General features: G+C 44.4%; 1 protein-coding gene across 3 annotated transcripts in view; it reads right to left on the bottom strand.

The window, feature by feature from the left end:
* Positions 1 to 200: 200 nt before the first annotated feature.
* The window catches only part of LOC120906156, a 62,515-nt gene continuing 39,887 nt past the window's right edge, over positions 201 to 22,828 (bottom strand). For 2 of the 3 annotated variants that reach the window (XM_040318814.1, XM_040318006.1), the window contains exons 3-10: positions 14,762 to 14,859; positions 12,964 to 12,994; positions 12,416 to 12,495; positions 10,854 to 10,998; positions 9,507 to 9,877; positions 9,064 to 9,216; positions 8,007 to 8,189; positions 201 to 3,976 (exon numbers count right to left, since the gene is read on the bottom strand). In XM_040318814.1, the coding sequence (XP_040174748.1) occupies positions 3,458 to 3,976; positions 8,007 to 8,189; positions 9,064 to 9,216; positions 9,507 to 9,877; positions 10,854 to 10,998; positions 12,416 to 12,495; positions 12,964 to 12,994; positions 14,762 to 14,842 (1,563 nt within the window). In that variant the 5' untranslated portion in view covers positions 14,843 to 14,859 and the 3' untranslated portion in view covers positions 201 to 3,457. The remainder of the gene's footprint in view (positions 3,977 to 8,006; positions 8,190 to 9,063; positions 9,217 to 9,506; positions 9,878 to 10,853; positions 10,999 to 12,415; positions 12,496 to 12,963; positions 12,995 to 14,761; positions 14,860 to 22,828) is intronic. The other variant, XM_040319086.1, reaches the window with a different exon arrangement.

Here is a 22,828-nt window from a genome sequence, read left to right as displayed (position 1 = left end):
CTAACCATTTGAAACATTCCACCGAGTGGATCAAGTAGTCCATTATATGATTCGAAACCCTGTAAAACAGGAAAGAGAGACGCTAACAAATAATATATTTCCTAAGCAAATCCTTTACTTACCCCCATTTCCATCGTGAAAGAATTTTACTAAATGTTCGACAGATCGGATTACTTCAATGAACACAGCCACGTTCCATATCATCTATTCATTTTGTCGTTTTTATTTTTCTTATCCCATTCCATATCACCCTACCCGTTGGAGTCGGTTACATTGCAATGCATGACCATTTGTTTCACACATCACCACTTCACCTCTCACCTCAGTGCCCTTTCGGTAATTGATAGCAAACTGCTTGAGTATACAAGTTTATTCTTTGCTTTTAACCACTCTCAAACCGATGCTACCACGCGTGCTACTGTGCCACTTTGTCTACCACTGATATTTGGTTGTGAAAATTAGCCCTTTTCCTCGACTTCCAATGCACTTCATGTACAGCACCCTCAACAACACTTCCCCGTCTAATAATCGCTCCAAGGATGCAGTGAAGGTTTAGCCGTTCACATTCGTACGAAGGTGAGCGGGGGTTTTGTCTAGTACTATTTTCATATTTACATACGTATCGTGCAATGATATTTCACTCGTTTCACTCGTTTCGCTCCTTCTCTATCGCTCACAAACACACACACACACGCTTACACAAACACATAATTAATCCTTTCGCTCTGTTTAACTATTTCGCTCAGTGAAAGTGTTGGCGACGTCTTGTTCTTGTAGTTTGTAGTTTCTTGTGCTCTTGTGTGCAGAATAACTAATTCTGTGAAGTGGCTTGTACAATCGTGAGTACGCGTTTGTTTGGGTCTGTCTGTATATGCACCGAATATAATTCTCATACATGCGTCTGAGAGTGTTTGTATAGGTGTACTTGTGTCAAAGTGTGTTGGATAAGAGCTTGTTCATTAACCGCAATACACGGTTAAGATATCCCGCCAGAAGAGGGTTGAGAATATAGTATGTATAATTTTCACTAAGTTTTTTGTTTGTTTGTTTGTTTTTAACACTACACTCGGCTACACTGTTTGAGTCCTTTCAAGTGCAGTAAAATCGAAAAAGCTTTCTTTCCTCTTGGTTAAGGTGTGTTTTATACCTTGTTCTGCATTCACATTATACGCCGATTGAAACGGCGCAGCAATGATGTAGCAACGAACGAGAGGGATTTAATCGTAACTAAGCGAAAAGGAGATGATTGCAAACAATTATTTCCCAACAGATTACGCTCTTCATAGTTTGGAAATAAATGGTGAAAACTTGACGATGCTGAGGGCTATATACTACTTTTTAAACGATACTAAGGAAAACATACCTTAAACCCTGTTTTAGAAATTATTACGCATTCATATGAGTAAAGCTAAGTACAATGATCTAGAAAAAAAGCTTTTAAAAGTGTGTTATCTTTAGTTTTTTTTAAATAATGCAAAAAATATGTTCCATTCACCTCCTTTTCTACTGTACCTATTTATAATACCAAACTCACCACGCATTGAGTTCAATCACTTGTGAGTTGCTTTGGTCCGTGGAATTGTATCTGTGGGCTGTGTGCACTCCTACCATCGTTGAGTGTGCTGCATCGCGGAAAAAATACCCCTTCCCCCCCTTTCGAGCATGCAGCGTGACCTAATTTTCTTTTGCCGATTTGCCTTCATCTTTCTTGCGAACTGACCTCGCTCCGCACTCGTTTGGAAGGGCAATCGCAAAGAACGCAGCATTGAACCTACGCAGCCACAAAGAAATAGAAGGAAACACATCTTCCTCAAGAACCTACATACTCATACACTCATTACCCACCCGCAATGGTATGCAGTGACGACTGCAGCGTCTCGAACTAGCGACTCCCTCGCCGGAAGAAGCGCTAGCCCGCAGAAGGGAACTAAAGCATGGATTTATGTTTCGTTTCCTTTTCTCCCTGTTCCACCTTTTCTGCACGACACACAGTAAAAGACCTATCAAGAGTTTGTTTGAAACCATTCACGTTGATACGAAACTGTGGTTTTGGGAAGGGTGAGTAGTAATAGTAGTAGTAGTAGTAGTAGTTGTAGCTATTAAGGTGTAGTGGTAGCAGTGGTATGATGATGATGATGATGATGATGATAATAATAGTCACGTTGATGCTTATGTCTTCTGTTCTTCTACACACGTACATAGACACTCATTGCCTCTGAGGTTCTGTGGGGATATGGTGGTTTTGCGGATCAGGTTTGCAACTCTCCTTGCGGGTTTTCCAAGCATTGCTTCCATCACCATCCGGTTTTTTTTCTGTACCCTTCGCGGTCGCAATAGATGCGAGTGATGCAATGTAGCTTGATGTGTATGTTCGAGAGTTTTCTTTTATTTTTAGTTCTCTCGTTTACTTACGTTTTATCACTTGCTTTTTCACTTCCGGATGCAACTACCGCACCGGGGTAGTTCATTACCATGCACGATAAAAATCGTCCATCCATTCACTGTCTATTTCGCGCTACAATTGGTTCCACGGGATAATAGTATAAGATTTATTTTTCTACTCTCTTTCTCATTTGTGTGCATTCACATAATAAAGTCACGCTTGAACAAATTAACTACACGAGTTGCCGCTCCACTGCAACAGCATTTAATAAAGTTTTGCGCAAGCTTTCTTCTATGCATACACACTTAAAAAAAAGCTCTGCCATCTAGAGTATCATCAAGCTGTGGGGTGGATAAAAAACCGGAGAAAGAGCTGATCTACTCCCGAGCAAATAAGGAATCAGAAACGCTCCCAAACTTGACCCTTTTCCTTCTCGTGCCTCTGCTACTAAGACGGGAGGGATGGGTTTGTTTATTTGCTTTTTCTTCCTTTTTTTTGCTACGATCTCATTCTGCTGCATCACTCACTATGGAGAATTCCATTAAAAACTATGTACAAGCAGCAGCAATTCGATTCGATTGCATCTGCAGCGCACCTCTTCTTTCCCTTTTGCAGGTGAGTCTACATTCCGTAAGGGATATAGCTTTGCATATGTGTGTGTTTTTTTCTTTCTCTTGCATGTCGCATGATGCTCTGTTCACCCGTGAGGGGGGAAATAGTTTTGCAAAGAGCAAACCAAGCCCATCGGGAGGACAAAAAAAAAAGATCCCTTGGCAACGAAAGCCGAAACCCCGAAAAAAAAACTTGCACCGTCTGAGGCGATATTTGTACGCATCGATGTACAATATGACAGCATTTTCGAAGAACTTTCACATATGTGTGATGTGTGCTTATGTGTGTGTATGTCTGTGTGTTTAGTCAGCATCACAAGGGACCGATCCTTAGCCCAGCCTAGCCGGAAGCGGAAGTACGCCAATTGCATTTCCGCATTGAATTTCAACCCCGCGCATCGATTGCCGTACACCGGACACACTCTCACACGCACACACGCGCGAGTCTTGAGCCAGCAGTTTATTATGTTCGATGAACCCGCTTCAGCAGCTCCTCACTACCATCCACAACAGCCGAGCTGGCATCGTTCCAGCTGCCGAATGGATCGGGTTGTCGGTTTTGTTGTTGCTGCTGCTGCTGCTGCTGCTGCTGTCGGTGATGCAGACCACGATGCACCAGACGCCGATGCACCGACGAACGATGGTGGCCCGCATGTTTGTGGCCCTTCCGAGCGCTCTGACCGCCATCGTAGTAGTCGACGGGATCCGTGTTGTCGACGGGTGGATCGGCTCTACCCATGGCGTGATCCACGCCGGTCACGTCCTGCCCCCCGTGCGGACGTGCCTTTCCCAGCAGCGTGCGATATGCGGTGCTGTTGCGCTGCTGCTCGGCCGCTGTGGATCCCGCTGCGCTCGCTGGTTGCGGGTCAGATGAGCCCAATCGTCGCTGTTGGTGCTGCTGCTGCTGGTGGTGGTCGGTTGTTCTGCTCGAGTGGCCACCCGGTGATGATCCCGCAGACTTCCGGGGGTGACAGTTTTTGCTCTGGGAAATGGAAAAAAAACAGACAGAGAGAAAGAGAGGCGAAAAATGACGGTTTTGTGATGAAAACAAGACGGTGAGCTGACTACAAAACGCGATTGCTGTGGTCCGGTCTGATGAAGAGGTTTGTGGGCTGGTAAAGCAGAGGGAAGGCAAAGATCGCTTGCAGTTGAAAGTAAACGTCAAATTAATTGCATTTCTTGTACCACTCGAGCAAGGCCAAACAATGCTGTGCTAGGTTGGTGGAGATGAAGGCAATTAAAAATCTCGTTCGGATAGCGGTTGTGGAAATCATTTGCAATTGGTTGAGAATCAATATGGTTTAAAATGTTGACTTCATGTTGAAAAATTCTAAAATTATGTTATCTATAGAAGTTTTTGAGACCTATTAAATATCACGCAGTCGGATAGTCGGTCCTTACTACTGTCGGACGGTCCATATGAGGCTTGAACCCATGACGGGCATGTTATCATGAGTAGAAGACTGCACTACGGGGCCCAAATTCGTTATTATTTTGTTTTATCCTAGAACAACGAGTAGACGCTATGATACGTTGACAAAGACAAACAAATCTAACCTAATTTTAAACATTCATTTTGGATTCTGATAGTTGGATCAATATTAATGGAAATTGAACGTAAAAAGTCTATGCGCATAATTAAAATAACTGCTGCCGGTATTATTTGCTGACCAGTATTTTTACGGAATCAGCTACCGTATCGAAGAGGGGCCTTTTGGGAAACAATTCGTTCCATTGCTGAAACTGAAAAAGGTTCAGTTTTTTTATATATTATTAAAAAAGGGATTAGTTACATGATCAATTTTGGTTCCGGTTCAATTCCAGTATCGGAGAACAGAATTAGTTCCACGATTGGATTGGGTACGGGGTGAATTCCAGGACAGATATGAGTCAGGAATCAATTCTAGGGCCAATATGGCTTAGTTCCAAGATCATTATAGATTGTAAAAGATCAGTTCTCCTACCAGTATGGGCTCAATGACTGCTATAGAACCGGTATGAGTCAAAGATCATTTCCTCGCTCGGTCATAACTCAAAATCAGTTTGACTTTATGTTCTCTTTGAGTTTAAAGAGCATCTGAGAATTGCATAGTGTAGTCCAGTAACCTAGCCAAATTACCTAGTCGTATTGAAATTGAAGACTCACCACATTATACATACCATGCATGAAACACTTAAGCAACATTCAATGTATGACCCATTATCATAAATATGCAACAGTTTCATGATTAAATCGTCACCTCCTGTATACCATCATACCATTTTATTATTTCCCGAATGGTCTTGTAAACGATTGTAGGCTATGAATTAATGTGGTCCTTATTGTTCTCCTGATGGATGTCCCTCATTCAGTAAAACTATGCAAAACATAAACACATACACCGACCATCACATACACCGACTGTCAGGTTGTAAAATCGCAGCATGAAATCCCCGAACCACGGTAAAGCACGGTCCGTTAACAAGCCCGTATCACTATCTGTCAGACGTGCTAATACTCGGACCGGGCCGAGCTGTAGTTCGTCACTCGGCTGAAGCTCCAACAAAACCCACACCTTGCAATCCTGCCACGGTACTATCATTAGTCAAAACAGATATTATTTACACGAGAATTCCATAAACTTTCCCTCCCTCTACATGGACATGGGGGGCTGGTGCTCTTTCCCCTTTCTGAACTTCAAACCCCGCACGCCGAAAATAAGCATATCGAGCGCTCCACACAAATGTGCTGAAAACTTACACCGAATGTGCGATTACATCATCTAGCTTCAAATCTGCTAGCCTTCTGCTGCTGCTGCTGCTACTACTAGCGGAGAGATTCCCGCTTGTCACTCACGATGATTGATAACAAAGCGACCCGCCTGTAATCGTTGTGACATTTTCTCCAGCTATTGTACCACAGCCCTACTCCAACGGAAAGCTCAGCTGGCGTGGCATGGCGTGCCGTTTTTGTTTCTCCGCTGCCGGTTACACGTAATGTTGGCATGGGCCCGATGAAGTCCCCGTGACATATAGCTCTCATTCAACACATTTTTCGGTGTGCCCGGTTTGCACATGCTTTCAACGTGCAAGCCTGCAGGGAAGTAGGAGTTGAAAGTAGCGAGAAAATGACAAGAAAACCCTCCCACAATCCATCCCACGGTGGAGAAGAAGGTGCGCTATACACACCCTTATACTCCATGGCGTGCGAAGTTACCCATTTGTAAGCACCGGCACAAGACGTTTATCACCGGTGTGTGTTTCGCCCGAAGGTAGGCAAACGTTTTTCGTAAACCAATTTTCTTGCACATACACACACACACACTCGTTCGCTTTCAGTTCCACGCTACAGGCAAGATACGTACACACACACTCGCTCCTTAACAGCACGTTTGCACATCTGGTAGTGGGTTTCCGATTTCAGGAGCACACCATAACCGTTATCGTTCGATTTTATTTATCTTGCTTGCATCGAACCCCCGAACCGCTCTTAATGACATCCTTATTACCCAACTCTCGGGGCCGTCGTGCTGCTCGGTTGAGGGAAGGCGCTCGTGCCTGCGGCCACAATTCGATACGTGGGCATGCGGGTGATTGGAAAGCGTTATGGAAATTGTTTTGATTGCGCAAATGGAGCAGCAGCACCGGCAGCAGCGTGTCTTTGCCGCCCGCCACAGGAAGTACTACCACTCCTGGATGCTGGTTAGAGGAGCACGGGGTTTGTGGGTTTTGCGGTTATCGCTCGGTACACTGGTTGCTCCACTAAAAGGTAAATATGTTCTACGGTTCAATCGGGCAGCAGTACGGGTGTACCAGAAACCAATCGCTTACAAAACTACCTACAGCTGGAGGCTTTAGAATTGTGAAACTCGCCCAGCACCGATATCGAACAGTGGAACTTTATCCCACTTCTACCTGTTTGATGATTATGATGATGTTGTGGAGTTCTGGGGGCATTTTTCCAGCACCTGAAACTTGCTGCTGGTAGTCGGCTGCAAAAACCAACAAACAACATGCTTATTCAGCGCGTGTACAACACAGCACACACACACACAAACACACAGAAGCCCCATCCCGAGGGGGAAGGAGCCTTAATGATCCATTTCATCTGTGTCTGTGCTCAATTTTCTCCGCTTACGGCAGTGGCTCCGCTACTGCTAAGTGGCGCACTCGATGCCTCGTCTTCGTTGCTGCTTATCCGCACTCGACATAAGGGTTATCCCTTTGAACTTTTGCCCTCCAACGTTTCGGTCTCGGGCCGGGGCTCGTCCACCGCCATCCATGCTGGCTGGCTGGCTAGCTGTGTAACCCACGTTGGCTCGAGGGCTTGGGGACTTATCGCAAAGTGGAGAGATACCACCACGAAGCAATCAAGATGTCTCTCACCGGCCGAAAGCGTGGCCGAAACCACAAAGCGAGTCTGGATAGAACCGAACTGAGCGGAGGGAAAAAGCCCCTCGCAAACACATAGCCAAACACAGAGAGAGAGATAGAGAGTGTGGGAAAAATAGCGACAAAGAAGTCGTCCCAGCAATCCTGCCTCGAAACCTGGGTGATACCGAGGCTGTAGTAATTTATTCGCCCGTACTTTGCATGACCCACAATGGTCATCAGCGGTGGACGATGGCCGGACACACTCCAGCAGCACTTTGTCCCGGAAATGAACCAATTTATTTTAATACATTGTGGTATGCCGGTCTTTTGCCGCACAAACTGTCCAACCGTCTGGTGGAGGGCCTCGGTCGAGAGCGTTGGCTTGCCACACGTGATGGTGTAATTTGTCGTCTTTCTTCTTTCTTGTTTGTAGTAACCCAACCTATCCGGCTGTGAGTCGCAGTGGTATGACCACTGCCCCACCGGTAGATCAAAGCCATAGCGAGGCTGTGTCCTGCTCGGTCAACCAGAATACCTTTGCAGGTTCATTTCCTGGTTGATTGTTGCACTGGTTTGGCCGTGGTTTGGCCGTGTCGAGTGAAATAAAATTTTCATGACCGGCGCACCGTTCGAAGCAGAGAGCGTGCCACCGTACTCACCTTTGGACCGCATTCGCACTTCAGCACCCACTGGACGTCGACGTACTTGTTCTCGATGTGGATCTGGCGGGACTGCAGCATCTCCTGGTCGAGCGGATCGATCGACGCACTGTCCCACAGGTCGTACCCGTGCTCGATGAAGTCGAACGGATCGCCCGAGTTCAAAGGGCACAGTAATTCAACCTGCCGATTAGTAAAAGAAACATCAAATGAGCATTAGATATTGGGCACTAATCAGATCCCTCGTTAAGTTTCCGATAGCATGTAAATCCGGCAAAACCACAACGTTGTGTAAAGCTGGGCACTTTGAAATGGGTTTGAGATGGACGTTAAATCTAGTGTAAGACATTGACACATAAACAATGTTAGGCTTAGTTCAGTCCAGATTTGTAAGTAGCTTTTCTACAATTTTATGTTTTTATTGGACCAAATGGTACACTTATCGATTGTTTTGGGTTTTGTAATCGATAAAAAGCTTTTTCAAATTGCCTCTAATTCTAGTTCTTTCAATATTATCCGTAAATAAGAGATGTTTATAACATAAACCTTCATGCTACTATTATTATACTAAATTAGAATCTTAGTTGCTTATCATACCCAATACAAAAAGGCATCGCCTGATTTTGTTTTTTGAAATCAAAAACATTAGTTGTTTTTTTAATTTATCTTTAAACACTTTAAATGTATATTTTTAAGATTTTTTGACAATAATATAAATAATATCATTCTGTCTAAAGACCAATTTTTCTTTTTGGCAAAATCACTGTTCTTTATTTTACAACTTTTATCGAAATAATAATTAAATCTTCCTGAGTAAAGACCAATTTTTGTCTCCAGCAACCTTACACTGAAACTCAACAAATCGCTCCTATTTAAAAACTATTTACTATCAATTAAACAACGCTCCAGAGACGCATCGCCACAGCTTCCACATTGTGCCTAATGACGATGCCAACAGATTGTTATACTAACACACATATTTACGAATAATGATATCCGCTCCTCCCCTATCGATTACGAACAACCCACTAATTCCTATTTCACCCCTACTGCTTACCTTAATAGTAGTGGTTATTGAAGGCACACAGCACATGCTGGAATCCTGACACAGGCTGCAGGATTTTGGTCGGTAAAGCTTCCGCGAAACGCACGGACCGAGCCGCAACCGGGAGGAGGCCGTCCGCTGAATGCTTCGGCACTCGTGACCCTTCTGCCGGATAGTAGTTTGCCATGAATGAGAGCACGCGAGAGAGAGAAAGAGAGAGAGAGAGAAGGAGGAAGAGGAGGATCGAAAGTCATTAGATAATTATTCATCCTTGCCCGCGCGCACCGTGGCGGAACTGTGCTAAAATTTTCACCACCAAACGCCGCGAGCGGAATTCAAGCTTAATGAGCCGATGGAAGATTATCTTCTACACTGGCCCCACAGACACACACACACCAGTGCTGCAAGCCAGATTTAGAAGATGCTCCAAACGCGGATTACCACCCGCCACTTACCCTACGTCTTCGATGTTCGTTTTCGCTGAGCAAAGAAACGCTGTTGGGAGCGCTGTAGCCACCACTGTTGCCATCGTAGTACGGTCGCTGTTTGCGGCTGGTGACACCGGAACGGTCACCTTCCATGTCCGTCGGTCCATCTTCCGCGCGATCCGCGTTACCCCGGCCCGGCAGCCCCTCGGTCGCGTACTCACCGGCGATGTAGTAATTATTGCCCGGGCGGTTGCACCGATGGTTCTCGCACAGCCGTATCGTGCTGAGCTTCTGGCAGCCGGGCGTTGTGGTGATGTTCCTGGTCGACGTCCCGATACCGCAGCTCTGCGAGCACGGTGACCACAGCGTGGTGGACGAGTTGTAACAGGTCGCATTCACTGCCATCGGGTGTACCATGCAACGAAACAATCGCAACAGAGATGTGTATTTACCAACGTGTGTGCTTTGGTTTTTTTGTTGTGCGCCTTTTTTGACACGTGTTTTTGCTGCCACCGCTCTGTTCAACCGGGATCTGTGGTTTTTCGGGGGAAGGGAAGGACGTGAACCAATGCATCAGTCCCGTTACCGTTACGTGGCACGCAGATAACGGAAAACCGCACCGTGAACGGAGCTGAGTGTGTGCTGCATCCGTTCGCCGGACCATTCACTTCGCCAAACCGCATAAAGCAAACCCACAAAAATGTAAAACCAAATTAAGCACCACACACTCACATAGAGCATTCTCCCTACCGTTGAAGATACATCTCACACAAAAAGAACCTCTCACTCGAGATAAAAGAAGGGACAGGAAAAAGAAACGACACAATACGGAAAACAACCCAAATTAATGATCGTCCGTTGGGCAGAACACGAACCTCGTTCGGGCAACGGGCAACGGATAACGGAAACATTTTGCGGGAAGCAAACGACATCCTTTTTTGCCGAAATTTCGAAAGATTCTATGGAATAGGAAGCAGAAGATGGCCCACGGAACACAGCCAAATCTCGGCACACACACACACACACACATAGGAATGTGTGTCAGAACGATCGGTAAATCACTCCGGCCCTGGTTACGGTAGACCGGAGAACGGTCTACTCTTTGTAGAGATATGACTATCAGGCTGTATGTGGTTAAGTTTTGGTCTCTGAATGGAGGGAACCATTGGAAAAGTTGCCATTTAGATTGGCCAATTTCCATCGAGAATGCAACCAGAGCAGAGCATGTAAGAATCTTAGCGTGAGATATGAAAACTGTTGTGGAGCATTTTTGTTCTTACTGTTCTAACTTAATGTAACAATGTTCTGTTTGCTTTTTTTAAATGTTGATAATGAATAAACAAAGCTTTTAACTTTTAAAATGTTAAATCTTACCGTCAGTTGCAGGCTGCTCGCACAGCCACACTCTGCAGCAATGATCGGGCAGTTCCACCAGCTTGGGAGCGATGCAAATGGACGTGTCAACGGGTGGTGGTAGATTTTCATGTGGACATAGCGTCGAACAAGCATGGCGACCGTTCTGTGAAAAAAATTATTAAATAAAACATTAAATTATGCACAATTACAAACTCCAATACGCGTTCTATTTTTAGTGTCTTTTCGGGACGCTTTTGTGTATTCGTTTTAAAACTATCCTAGATCTATTTGGAGGATCCTATCACAAAGCACTCAAAAAACGTAGTGCAAGAAAATGTATTAGACTCCAAAGAAAAAAATAAAACACGACAAGTCAGATCAAATATTGACTGTCAGGTAATTGGTTTTCCACACCTTAATATAAACAAGAAGCAAAAAAAAAACAAATCTCTTTTAGAATCGATACCCTTTGCGTTTTCCGCTATGCAAACCATGGCTTCGATATCGGTTCGCGAGGTTCTCGATCGCAGTAACCTCGTTTCCGTCGTATTTACACTGGCCGCGCGGGTTGGTCACTGCCGAAACCTTTCTCCCACTTCCGGGGCCGTAACTTTGTTTGATTAGACAACAAACAGTTCACGGTTGTAAAACCGAATTTTCCTCCACCATTCGAATCCGTGCGGACCCTTCCGTGCGTTACGCTCCGCTGGGACGACCATGATTGAATTTGGAGCAAAATTACCGAAACGATACCACCGGATCAGATTGACCGGTGCTGGCAGAGTGGCCAAGGGGAGGCGGTTGAGATGATGACAAAATTTCACAAAACCTTGCTACCTGAGAGAAGGAGACGGATTTTCACAACCCTAGCGTAGAGAGGAAATTTGGTACGATGGCACCAAAGTAAATATACCTTTTTCTCCTATACATCCCGCTTTTTTTCTGTGTATGTTGACAGGAAAAGTAAATGATACCTGAACGGGAGTCGTTCTTTGAAAACAGTGTAAAAAGGAAACCGTTTTTTAGAGTACCGAGTGCTGTTAAATGTAATTATCACGTTGGAACAAGCCGAAGAGTTAATTACCGGGACCACGGAATGGTGGAACCAACCTTCTGGAAGCATCTAATCTAGCTGCTCATATTTCAGCAGGCCATAAGGTTAAAGTCTGGAAACAACTTTGTTTTTCTTCATTCAGTTCCTATACAACGTGGTTAAACAACTAAGCACAAAATAAAGGTACATTAAAATAAACAGTTGTGAGACCGTTAATCCTGTACTTGAGGCAATACTAACATAAATTATGTTGCAAAAAGTCTATATTTTTATTTAGCGTCTAAAAAATCACGATTAACCTTTTCGCTTTATAAAGATTGATTTTTGTCATTTCCTTATTTTAATTCAATTTAAGAACAGCAAAATCACAAAAAAGCTTCAAGGGATAAAGTTACAGTTTACACTTGAATAAGTTTAATTAATACATAATTCCTTTCCCCATACCAACAATTATCCGCAGCAAACGTCTTGTCACTATATGTTATTATTTTTTCTGATTCCTTTGCTCCGCCGGTGTCTAACTTACCTGACAAACGCACTGTGTTCGACAATCGAGCTTGAACGTTTCCCCGTGGTAGTACGTCCCGTTCCCTACCGTGCAACTATCTGCAAAAAAATCGAGAGCAAAAATCAATACACTGCTGCCACTGTGCGATGCGATTGCCAACGGGCAACGGAAATGAAGCCAGCTATAACCGAGCTCTTGCCGACTCACACCGACCAGGGGCAAATGTTTTCGATGAACCGATACCAAGAAACCGTAACAACAATTTGCTCCCTACACTACTATCGCACTAGGCGAGCACTCAGAAATACGTTCATTTCAATAACGATGATTCATCTTGAGTTATTGGTTTGCTGTGCTGCTAATAAAAGCGGTACCAACTGTAGCTGCCGGTCTATTGTAGCAGTGTGCATTTCTTGGAATTTGCTGCGAACGTTTGCGATGGTTTGATGGGGATATGAATATTGCTTGATATAAATTAAGTTCATCGTGGGAGGGCTTTTAGTTTGATAAATAATATTCCAATCGTTGGAGTTCCATTTGCATGTCACTTGATCTGCCATACTTACCATAGTTTTCTCCTATTTGTGGATCGTAAATCTGTAAGAGATCAATGGAAGCAATCAATGATAAATTTTCGATTTCCCATGAAATACTCTTAAAATGGATTTAACAAGCACGAAAATGAGAATAACGTAAAGAAATGAACAATTAAATGCCTTTCATAATGAACTACACTAAAGTTACGTATGTCCTCTGTATGTCTCATTTGCTTCCAGCTAACATAACTATGCCATTGCCATTGATCCTCATGCCCTTAAAACAGTAGATTGTCATTTCAATGCTCTGATTTGACCATCGGAACCTACGTAATCCAATCAGTGCTAACGAGCCGTACGGTAACCAGTTCAAGGTACAAAACCCATAACACACCCACCTGCGGCGCTCCATAATCCTGCCCTTAAAGTGGTAAATATTCAATAATCTATATTGCACACAGAAGCATTCTAACCTTCATGACCACACCAGCACCAACGGGGTGAGTCAATCTCTCCGGCCAGTGGGCAAACGGCATCGTTGAACCGGACCAACGAGAGAATTTTCCTTTTTTTAAAACCCGTTCCCTTCACCTTTCCCAACAACGCCACAGCTAGGCGAAGCCAGGAAATAAATGTCATCGACAAAGTCTCCTTCACAATTTTTTTTTGTGTGTGCGTCTGTTAAAACCACACTCCAGTTGGCAAAGTGTGGCAAAAGTTTTTCCCGAAAAGAAGCTGCACACGGGCGGTTGCGAAGCAATCTCCGGAAGCCTTTGGTTTGGTTCCGGGCATCGTAAAATTTTAAATTTACTTCCTGACCATCTCAATAACTTTCACTTCTCTCCGGTGATAACCTTTTCTTCCTCCCTCCAGAAAGCAAAATGGAAACCTAAGCTACCGGACCCCACAATGCAAGTGTCCCTTGGCACATGAGCGGAAACTATGGCCGGCAGCAAAGTGACATATTTACGCCAATTTCCGTACGGTGTGGCAGCTTTGCTGGGCGTCCTTATTACAGCTGGCAGCTTGCTTGCTCCGTGTCTCTCCATTAAGCTTGGACTGTTATGCAGTGGAAAGTGAACCAAAGTAAAAAAAACACAAATACAGCAACCTTGTGCATACACTCACAAGACAAATGAGCAACATCGCCCTGTACAAACTTTAACATTTCACCTTTTGCGCAGAACGGTGAAACTCATACTTTCTTGTCGATGGGATTAAAGTTTAGCGACTAGTTAGAGGCATTCCTTCCGCCGTGCTTGGCGAGCGTTTCGCAACGGCGTGTGATTTGTAACCGAACATCCAACCTTAATGGGACACAATTTACGGTGGTCAATGGGGCGCTACTTTATTCAATGGCACGCCATACATTCTCGTTCGATTGGTATTGCGAGTATCGATAGAGGCGGGCCGAAGTTTGCTTCCTCCGAAAGTGAGCGTCTTCGCAGGTGTAGGATGGGAATTAATGTGACTTTGTATAAATTGAGCTTCTTCTTTTTTCGAGGCGGCTTTTTGCTCTTTTTTAAAGAGGCACTTGTTTTTACTTTAAGAAGCGCACCATTACTTTTACCTTCATGGCCCGATCACGTTTCGGGATATTGACATTTACGGCGTGAAAGTTTTAATTAAATTACACTGTAAGTAGCATGATCACATTTCTATTCATTTCATTGAACTTTAAGAGGCTATGGGCTAAAAAAGGACAACAAAAACAATATGCTTACAAAGAAAGAAAAGGAAAAATCGTATTTCATGCATTTAAAGGACAAAAATCATTTTAAAAAATGCACCTCAAATTTGAGACAATTACAACACCTTCCCCACTTACCTGGTTATCGGTGTTGATAGAAAAGGCCGTAATGTCTAGCAGTCCACCCAGCAGGATCCCGAACCAACTGTACAGCCACATGATGCTGCCTGCCTGCTCTGTGAAATAAATTAAAAAAAAAACAAGAAACAAAGGGGTTGATATGAGAAATAAGGCACGCGTATTTACGGGCTGGCCACCGTCCGTCTTTGCCCAGCAGGCAATTGGCCCTAATTTTCCATTACACCGCTCTGCCCTGCCATGGGGCCATTAAATGCAAAACGCCCATTACCGATACACCGTTTTTCGATTTATTATGGTACAGCCGGGGTCCCGGGGATGTAAAACTTGCCTACCTGGCGGGCCAAACCCTGAACGAGCAAAGCGTAAATAACGGACAAGAGTAAAAATGTAAAAAAAAAACAACAACATCCTCCGGTTTCCACCCCCACTGCTAAGCTTATGCTTGCGTTGCCCGGCATTTGCCTGAGGCGGTCGTCGTAAGAAGACGACCCGAAACGTTCGCTTTGAATATGTATTTTTATTCCGTTAACCAATTTCATGCAGATTATTTCTTGTGTGTGTGTGTGTGTGTGCGTGCCGGGGGAAATGCACAGCTGTTGAGGGAAGCCAAGGTGGAACCATGGGAAGTACAAAAAAAATGGGCCAGCTAACGCGTTGACGGTAGCTTTTCTCAGCCCATTTATTTCGCCAATCCCCCTGTTTGGGGCAGGCGAAGAAGGACCGGCGACCCAGCGCTAGTGTCTGTTACTCACGCGGGCGACAAGGTGAGGGAAATAACTTTAGTAACGAGATTTTTTTTAATGAGTTCTAAAAGTTTTGCCATTTTACATGGGGTACGGGGGGAGAATTCCTTGGATCGGTTTCTTGCCCGGGGGCAAGTAAGCATTCAGTACGAAAGGGAGCTTGTGTTGGTGTGTTGGAGCTTGGTGTTGTGAATTGAAGAAAGGTTTTACTTTGTTCCATTCTTTCTGTGTTTTCACTTTTTCTTTCGCTTACTTTCTGTCCAACAAGAAGCAGGGTGTTAAGATTCCACCACCACACCCTCCCAGACACCTTTCCCGCCACATTTGCCCTGCGACCCTGGGCCCCGTGCTGTGTACGATTATGTGTGAAGTGATTTTCCATCCGCCGGTATCAATAGCGTGAAACTTTCGCCACGACACCGCCACCGAACACCGTTGCAGAGGGTTTATATTATTCAAAAGTTTCACTTAGTGAAAAATTGTTGTGTCCTTCGTGGAAAGCAACAGGAGGGTGGCGAAAAGGCGCAAGCAGGCTCACCGAAACTTCGGTGTACATTGTACAGTCTTTGCTGTCGCGTGTGTAAGATTTACCTTACACCTTGATTGAATGAAATGGAGATTTTCCAATGGAAGTAAGGGGAAGAACATTTTTCCGACGTTCGGTTTCAGTTTATCCACTCATGCGGTCGCGCTCACTCACTTCAAGTTGTCAGTTCAGCCTCATTTGTATTCTGTTGCCGAGCCACGGCAAAGTACTGCAGCGCCGAGGACCCAGGCCTCGCTGCCTTCATCAGCAGACGTCGCATAAAAATACCTGCCATGTCGGTGGAAAAAATCCAGCCCCAATATCCCATCCTCATCCATAAATTTTTGGCACACTTTTAGGCACGGTAAGAAATAAAACCCCTTCTGTGCATTTTACAGCCAGTCAGTGCTTTTGCTGTATCGATTCAATTCGGCCCCCAAAAAGAAGCGCTGGCACGCGTCTTTCCAGCCTGTGTTTCCAACCAGAGTGATTCGATTTGCAGCAAAACACTGCACAAAAGTAAAACATAAAAAGAGGTAACGAACCGTGCCGGAAAAAGAGGACGGGTGGGGGGAGCCCGTGCTGCCTGCTTAAAGCTTCAATTCATGAAAATTTAGCAGCCCCATTTACGGGCCCGTGTAAAATAAGAAAAAAATACCAAACCAACCAAACAGACACACTGCATTCACAGCAAGGCCACCGAAAAAGGTCTTAAAGGTGAAGAAAATTTCCACTCCAGCTTCAGGGTGCTTTTTGCCCTTCTTTCTCCACACTAAGTTTCAGTCTACATTTCGGGCGTGTATTTGCTTCGGCCTCCAAAGTTCGGCGCAAGTGTAAATAGAGAGCGAGAAAGAGCAAAAGTTAGTCATTTGTGGATCGGATCGGGCGGAACAGGTGAAAACAGTTGAAACACTTGCCGACGGAAGCAATTGTTTGCTTAAGCTTTGGACTTTTCCACCCCCACCCTCGGCGGAGCGGGGGAATCCCTATTTCACTGTTCCTTTTGTGTTCTGTTCTTTCTGTTTCTGTGTTTTTCTTATTTATTTTCCGCGGGCATGCCAACGATCAATTAGCCCTCCAAGTGGATATTTAAAGTGAAGGTGATGGAAAACTTGGTTGTTTTAATCAAGCCCAGACGAGCTTTGCTGGAATTGTTATGCTGGTCGTGTTGGTGAGGAACGGTTCCAGTAATTGCTTCACCAGAGGGAGAAGAACAATCCGGCCAAACATTTTGATCACAAAAGAAAACTTAGCGAACAAAGTGGAAGAGGATAGTAAAGCGTTGAAGTAATTCAATTGTTCGTGGAATTATTTAAGTGATCCATTTGAGCGGTGGCATGCAGCGCACGAGGAAAACAGTTGGGTCAACATTTAGCTCAATTTGTCAGTCTTAGTATAATGTTATCTGTTTTTTTCTTTAATAAGCTATGATTTTATATTAGTTTAATTCAATAACATTTAAAGCTCAAGTGAATAATTTCAACCCAACTAGTTCTGACGATACTGTACTAAGGAGCATTTGAACTAAATGCTTTGACTGAGATGTGAAAGACATAATAGGAAATCGTACTTCAAACGTCTGCTCAATGAATAAGAGAATATTGAGAGCAAAATTGACGTAAGTTTTGTACAACAATTATAACAAAAATGCATCCATATTTACTACTTCTTCAAATATCACGCCATCCGTGAACAACTCTTAAAGGGTTTCTGTAAATATTGTCCCCTTTCCATTGCCATTGAAGTGCTCTGTAAGCACTCCCGACCAGCTCTGTGTGCATTAAAATGGCAAAAAGCAAACTTCTAACTGCTGGCAACGAACGACCGCCATCAGTGCTTGTTCTGAAAATAATAATAAACAATATGTAACCATCGCAGAACCACCGTCAGCTCAAAGGTCGACCGGGATCCAGAAGCTATGCACGATAGGTCAAAACATCAAAAATAACGAATTCTCCGACCGGCACCGACAATCATCCAGCGTCTAACCAGCGTCATGTTTCGCAAATGACATTTCACGAAAACGCGTTCCAAGCGAGCGGTTCATGCAAAAAAGTTTCAGCCGCGAAGCCATTCCAAAGCCACGATAAATTACCGTCCCGAGCCTGCCGATGATGACTGTAGCACACACACACTGTGTCTAGTATGTCAGTTTTTTGTCGTATTTCCGCTGCTTCGATCTTCCTCGAAAGAAACTGTACGGCAGCAGCAGCAGCACAACATCGTCGTCAAACCCGCACACCAAAAATAAAAAAAAGCAACCTAAACACTCGAAAGTTAAAGGCAAGCCAAATAGATGTCCTCACAAGGACGACGCTACCATTTTTTAGCCTTCTTTTCACTCCTCTCTTTCGTTCGCTTGCTCGTGCCCGACACGTGAAGCAAAATATCGATCGAAATGTTGCGACGAAATGCTACTTTGCGTCCTCTATTATGCGTCCCGTGGGTCCTATGCTTAAGTGGGCCCACACCGCTAATCTTCACCCGGCACGCATTGCTCGCTGTGTTTTATTTTACTTGTTTTTTTTTTGCGACGGTGGCTTGTGACACACCGACGTTCGTTCCGTCAGGCTGGTTACCCTTTCGTACGAGTCTGAGGCCGTTTGGGGCTGGAGAGAAGAATGATTTTTCGGTTGATCGTATTTATACATCTCCCCCATTGCGTGGATGTATCCGGAAAGAAAAGCTAGGCTCAATATTACCATCTCCCGCCAGCACACGTACCATTTTGCTGCTTGTGGTTTTCATCACAAGCGAATATTTCACGTGCAATCAACCAAACCTATCCATGAGCCGAACCGCAGCCGACCTCACCACGCGCGTGCGAGGTGTGAAGCGTTAAGTAATCGAATTTATATTTATTGCCTATAAATTGTGTTTTATTTTCCCCCGGCCCGTAAATTCAGCTGATTGTGGAGATAATTCTGTGGGAAAGTAAGTTGCCCTTTCCACCTTTCCACCAGCCCCGACCCCAGCCCATCCGTCACCAAGGTTTGCCATCCGCTGCCCCGTGCCGTAGTGTGCTGAGTAGGTAGCTCGCATCCACCGCAGCAAAAGTCGTCAGCTCGCAGCACGAATTTTCATCAGTATCGAATATTCATACAGCTTTACTAGGCAATTCGTTTCAACACATCGTCTGCCGGTGAAGAGTATACATTATTCAGTGGCCAGAACCGAGGCCATCGAACCAGCATGGCCCCGGCGAGAACGGATCCTCCGGGTGAGATGATGCCTTACGCGGAATCTGTTTCAGCCTGCTCCATCTCATTTGTTAGGAATCATCTAATTTAAGAAAACCGTGACAAACATGAGCAGACGCAGTCGAAAAAAAACAAGAAACAGTGACAAACACATGATGAAGCTCTCTGGGAGTAGCACACACGAACACGGTGCTGCTGTGATTCTACACCGTCGTGGGCAATCATGGGCCTACAGCCAGCCAGAATCATGGCTCCGCCTAAAAGGCCATCGCCATCTTCCAGACTGCGGGTGGCATTTGACTTCCAAAAACCCGACGTATGGAAATTACTTAATCCGCAATGATAATATTTGTCTGCTCGTTATTCAGCAGACTCACATTTGCTTACGTTACGAAAACGAGCGGCTCAAATTGACGCCTTTAGAGCGCCACTCCAAGAGACAGAGCGCCTGCATTGAACATTTATTCTAATTAAATATCGTTCCATTTGCTATGCTTGTGAAATCAACACAACTACGACACGATGTAAGGCATTTCTTCGAAATCGGTCGAGTTGTGTGCCACCGGATGTATGGAAGGCTAAGACTGGAACGAGCGTGTTGTTAATAGTTGATGATTTCTGAGGAAACTATTATATTCTAAGCCATCATAATTTGCCGGCAATTGTTTAACTTCTAGATCCTCAGTAAATAAATATTGTCTTAGATGCGTCAAGTTGATCAAAACTAACAAGCGATCTTTGATTTGCAGCCACTAGGAAATACCCAGACTCACACGTAGCGCCCTCAATCAAGAAGATCACGCAGAGTAGGTTAAATTGCAACGATTCGTTAACGTTGAATTCTTAAATGAGATGTATGACCGTTGATTCCATATTCAATTGCCGTGGTAAACAAACTCATGAATAAAGGAAGAACATCCTTTCGTAAATATACGAATCATTTCATTCACTATCCTATCAATTGAACAAACCATGATTCATTGAGAATCACAATGAATCACCGTAAATATATTGTATTTACATGTATATACATGTAAATTCAATGCAGATTTCTTATGTTTCTGTCAAAAACGAGTCGTTTTTTGATGCAAATAGCGCTATTCCTAGAAGGAGTTTAGAGTAAGAAAAATAAATAATAATCACCGATACATAGTGGTTGAACTGCATGGAATATCTTCTACCATAAACTTAAATTTAAACCATAAATACGCTCAACATTAAACACAATAATCAATTGCTGGAGAAAATAGTCGTATTCCTTATACACCAAAAATACACCCTTAGACTAGGCTTCCAATTCACTCGATGAAACGATTCAATGCTCTCCAACAGCCAAACAAAGAATAAAAGGCTTCTCCATAAAAAAAACCCTACAAGCTGTTGTACAAAAGCCACAACATTCCAGGCACGTCTTAAGTGGGTGGCGTACTGCGCGCTTCTGTGAAAGGGCAAACGTATACCATTTACAGGGCCGACATGCGAATAGAAAAAGAGTCATCTTACCAAAAAAGAAACACTTCATTTGCCAGTGAAAAACACAAGAAGCCACAACGCATAATATTTTTAAAAAAAAAACCATATTCACCCTCGAATATTCTTCAAAACAGTTGTGGCTTTCAGAATTCCTCCTTCCGAAAACCATTACGAAAGTTGGCAGTAGCAGCAGCGGGTGCAAGACTTCTACTACGTGTTGCTGAACTTCTTTCACCGGGCGACCACGTTGGCTTTTCGAAACACGAAAGAATTTCAATAATTTCACTTCAACCTGCAAACACCTCCCTCGCAAAACAGCTTCACCTAGGACAGCACACTAGAACCAAGCTCAGAGCTCAGTGCGGTGATTCCAAAGACTTCCCGACCTGCCCTGGGTTTTAATCTCAGCTTGCAGTAATTCCCGCACGTATAATTCCAATCCATTTTCACCGATTGCACATAAAACTTCGTGCCCGGTACCGTGTACTTGGACCCTTTGCCGGTGCCACCATGCATTCCTTCGCAGGCGTAGAGTTAATTCCTTATCAGGAAGTATGGCCCATTTTTCGTCCATCCGCCCGCCTGCTTTCCATTTCCGACATAGCCTCAAACCCCGGAATGCTGTGTAATTTGAGGCGAACAATCGTTTGCTCTACAAAATGGCTCAATTACACATTCCTGATTCGAAAGGGTGGTTTGGGGGTTGAACGTGGTCACCCCCTACTCCTCCACCCTGTCACCTGTCTTGCTTTTATTTCCTTTCCCAAATGTAATGCTCCTCCGATTGGGTTGCGCTTCTTGATGCCAAAGTTGGGCCAAGTTAAACCCTTTTGGCAAGATCTTCTCGACTGTGCACTTTCAAAGCAACATCGGTTGGTTTCTTACAGTCCGATTTATTTTTCCTTCTTTTTACAATCCAATTCACAGCCCCAAAAAAGAAAACCAAAAGAAACCCAAGCGCCAGAGGAAAAGACGGCTGTCTTGTGTGCAGCTGTGCAACAACCCCTCTCAAGAAAGGGCATCCGGCACCCGGAGACCCGAGCTGAGCTCCGGTAGTGCAAAGTTGGGCAAACTTCTCGACTGATGTATTTACAGAACCGTAAAACTTGCTCTCCCATAATTGTGTGTGACTAGCCCATTCGCATTACGTTGTTTGGGGAAGAGGCCGGGAATGTACGGTGGAATGAGTCTCCCAGCCACGTTAGCAAGTAGTTGCGAAATGGATGTTGGGAAAGAAAACTACTTTCTACACACGCTTTCTCACATACTGCTCGTCGGCAAATCCATCTTGCCCCTTACTTCAGGCGCTCTCCACGTTTGCGGTTGTGTGTCTTACAAGGATCTTGAACGGTAGCAGCACACTTCAAGACTTTTCGCACGTTTACACCGACACCCCGACGCCGAAGGATCTCTCTCACTCTAATGAGTGGTGTGCAAGACTGCAGAACGGCGATGTAAGTGGGCTGTGCACGGCTTGAATTAACTTTTTTCCCCACAGCGGATGTTTGGCTGTTGCTCGCTGGTCAAAACTTTTACGAAAACCAATGCTTTTGAAGCAATGTAGAGTTAGCGTATGTTTGCTATGAATGTTGCAACAAAAATGTTCCATTTTAATACAACATAAAATTAATTCATTTATTTTATAAACTGTCAGACTTTATACCTGAGGCTATGATTGACCTTCTTAACTCACCAATGTACCAACGACGTATAACCGAAGATTAGATTTCCATCAATAAAACTTAGATAGAAAGTTTTTCACCCTGTTCAACGAAAGCTCCAACAAATCCTCCGGCAATCTCGCTCTCTGGCTGCAATCGCTTCTGATTTTCCGGTCAATAAATTTGTGCCGACATTCGTGTGCTTCTCGGCCCACAGGTTAATTTGAAGCTGTCCAAACGACCAAGTAAGAAACTTTCCCCTGCAGAGCGCGGCAGTACAGGGCTTCGTTCCTCCTTGAAACTTCATCTTTCACTCCGAGAGCGGGCGCTTTCCATCCGCAGGCAAAGGAAAGTCTTGCACTGGAACCTCCCGTTCTTTCTCACACCAATAAAAAACCCCAAACAGTACGATTACTTCAGCACGTACTGACAATTGTACATCGCCAGCGCCAGGACCACGT

This window comes from Anopheles arabiensis, chromosome 2, assembly GCF_016920715.1.
Source record: "Anopheles arabiensis isolate DONGOLA chromosome 2, AaraD3, whole genome shotgun sequence".
In the NCBI taxonomy this organism is placed as follows: Eukaryota; Metazoa; Arthropoda; class Insecta; order Diptera; family Culicidae; genus Anopheles; species Anopheles arabiensis.
The sequence above is the reverse complement of the archived record's forward strand: the minus strand, read 5'-3'. Positions and strand labels throughout refer to the sequence as shown.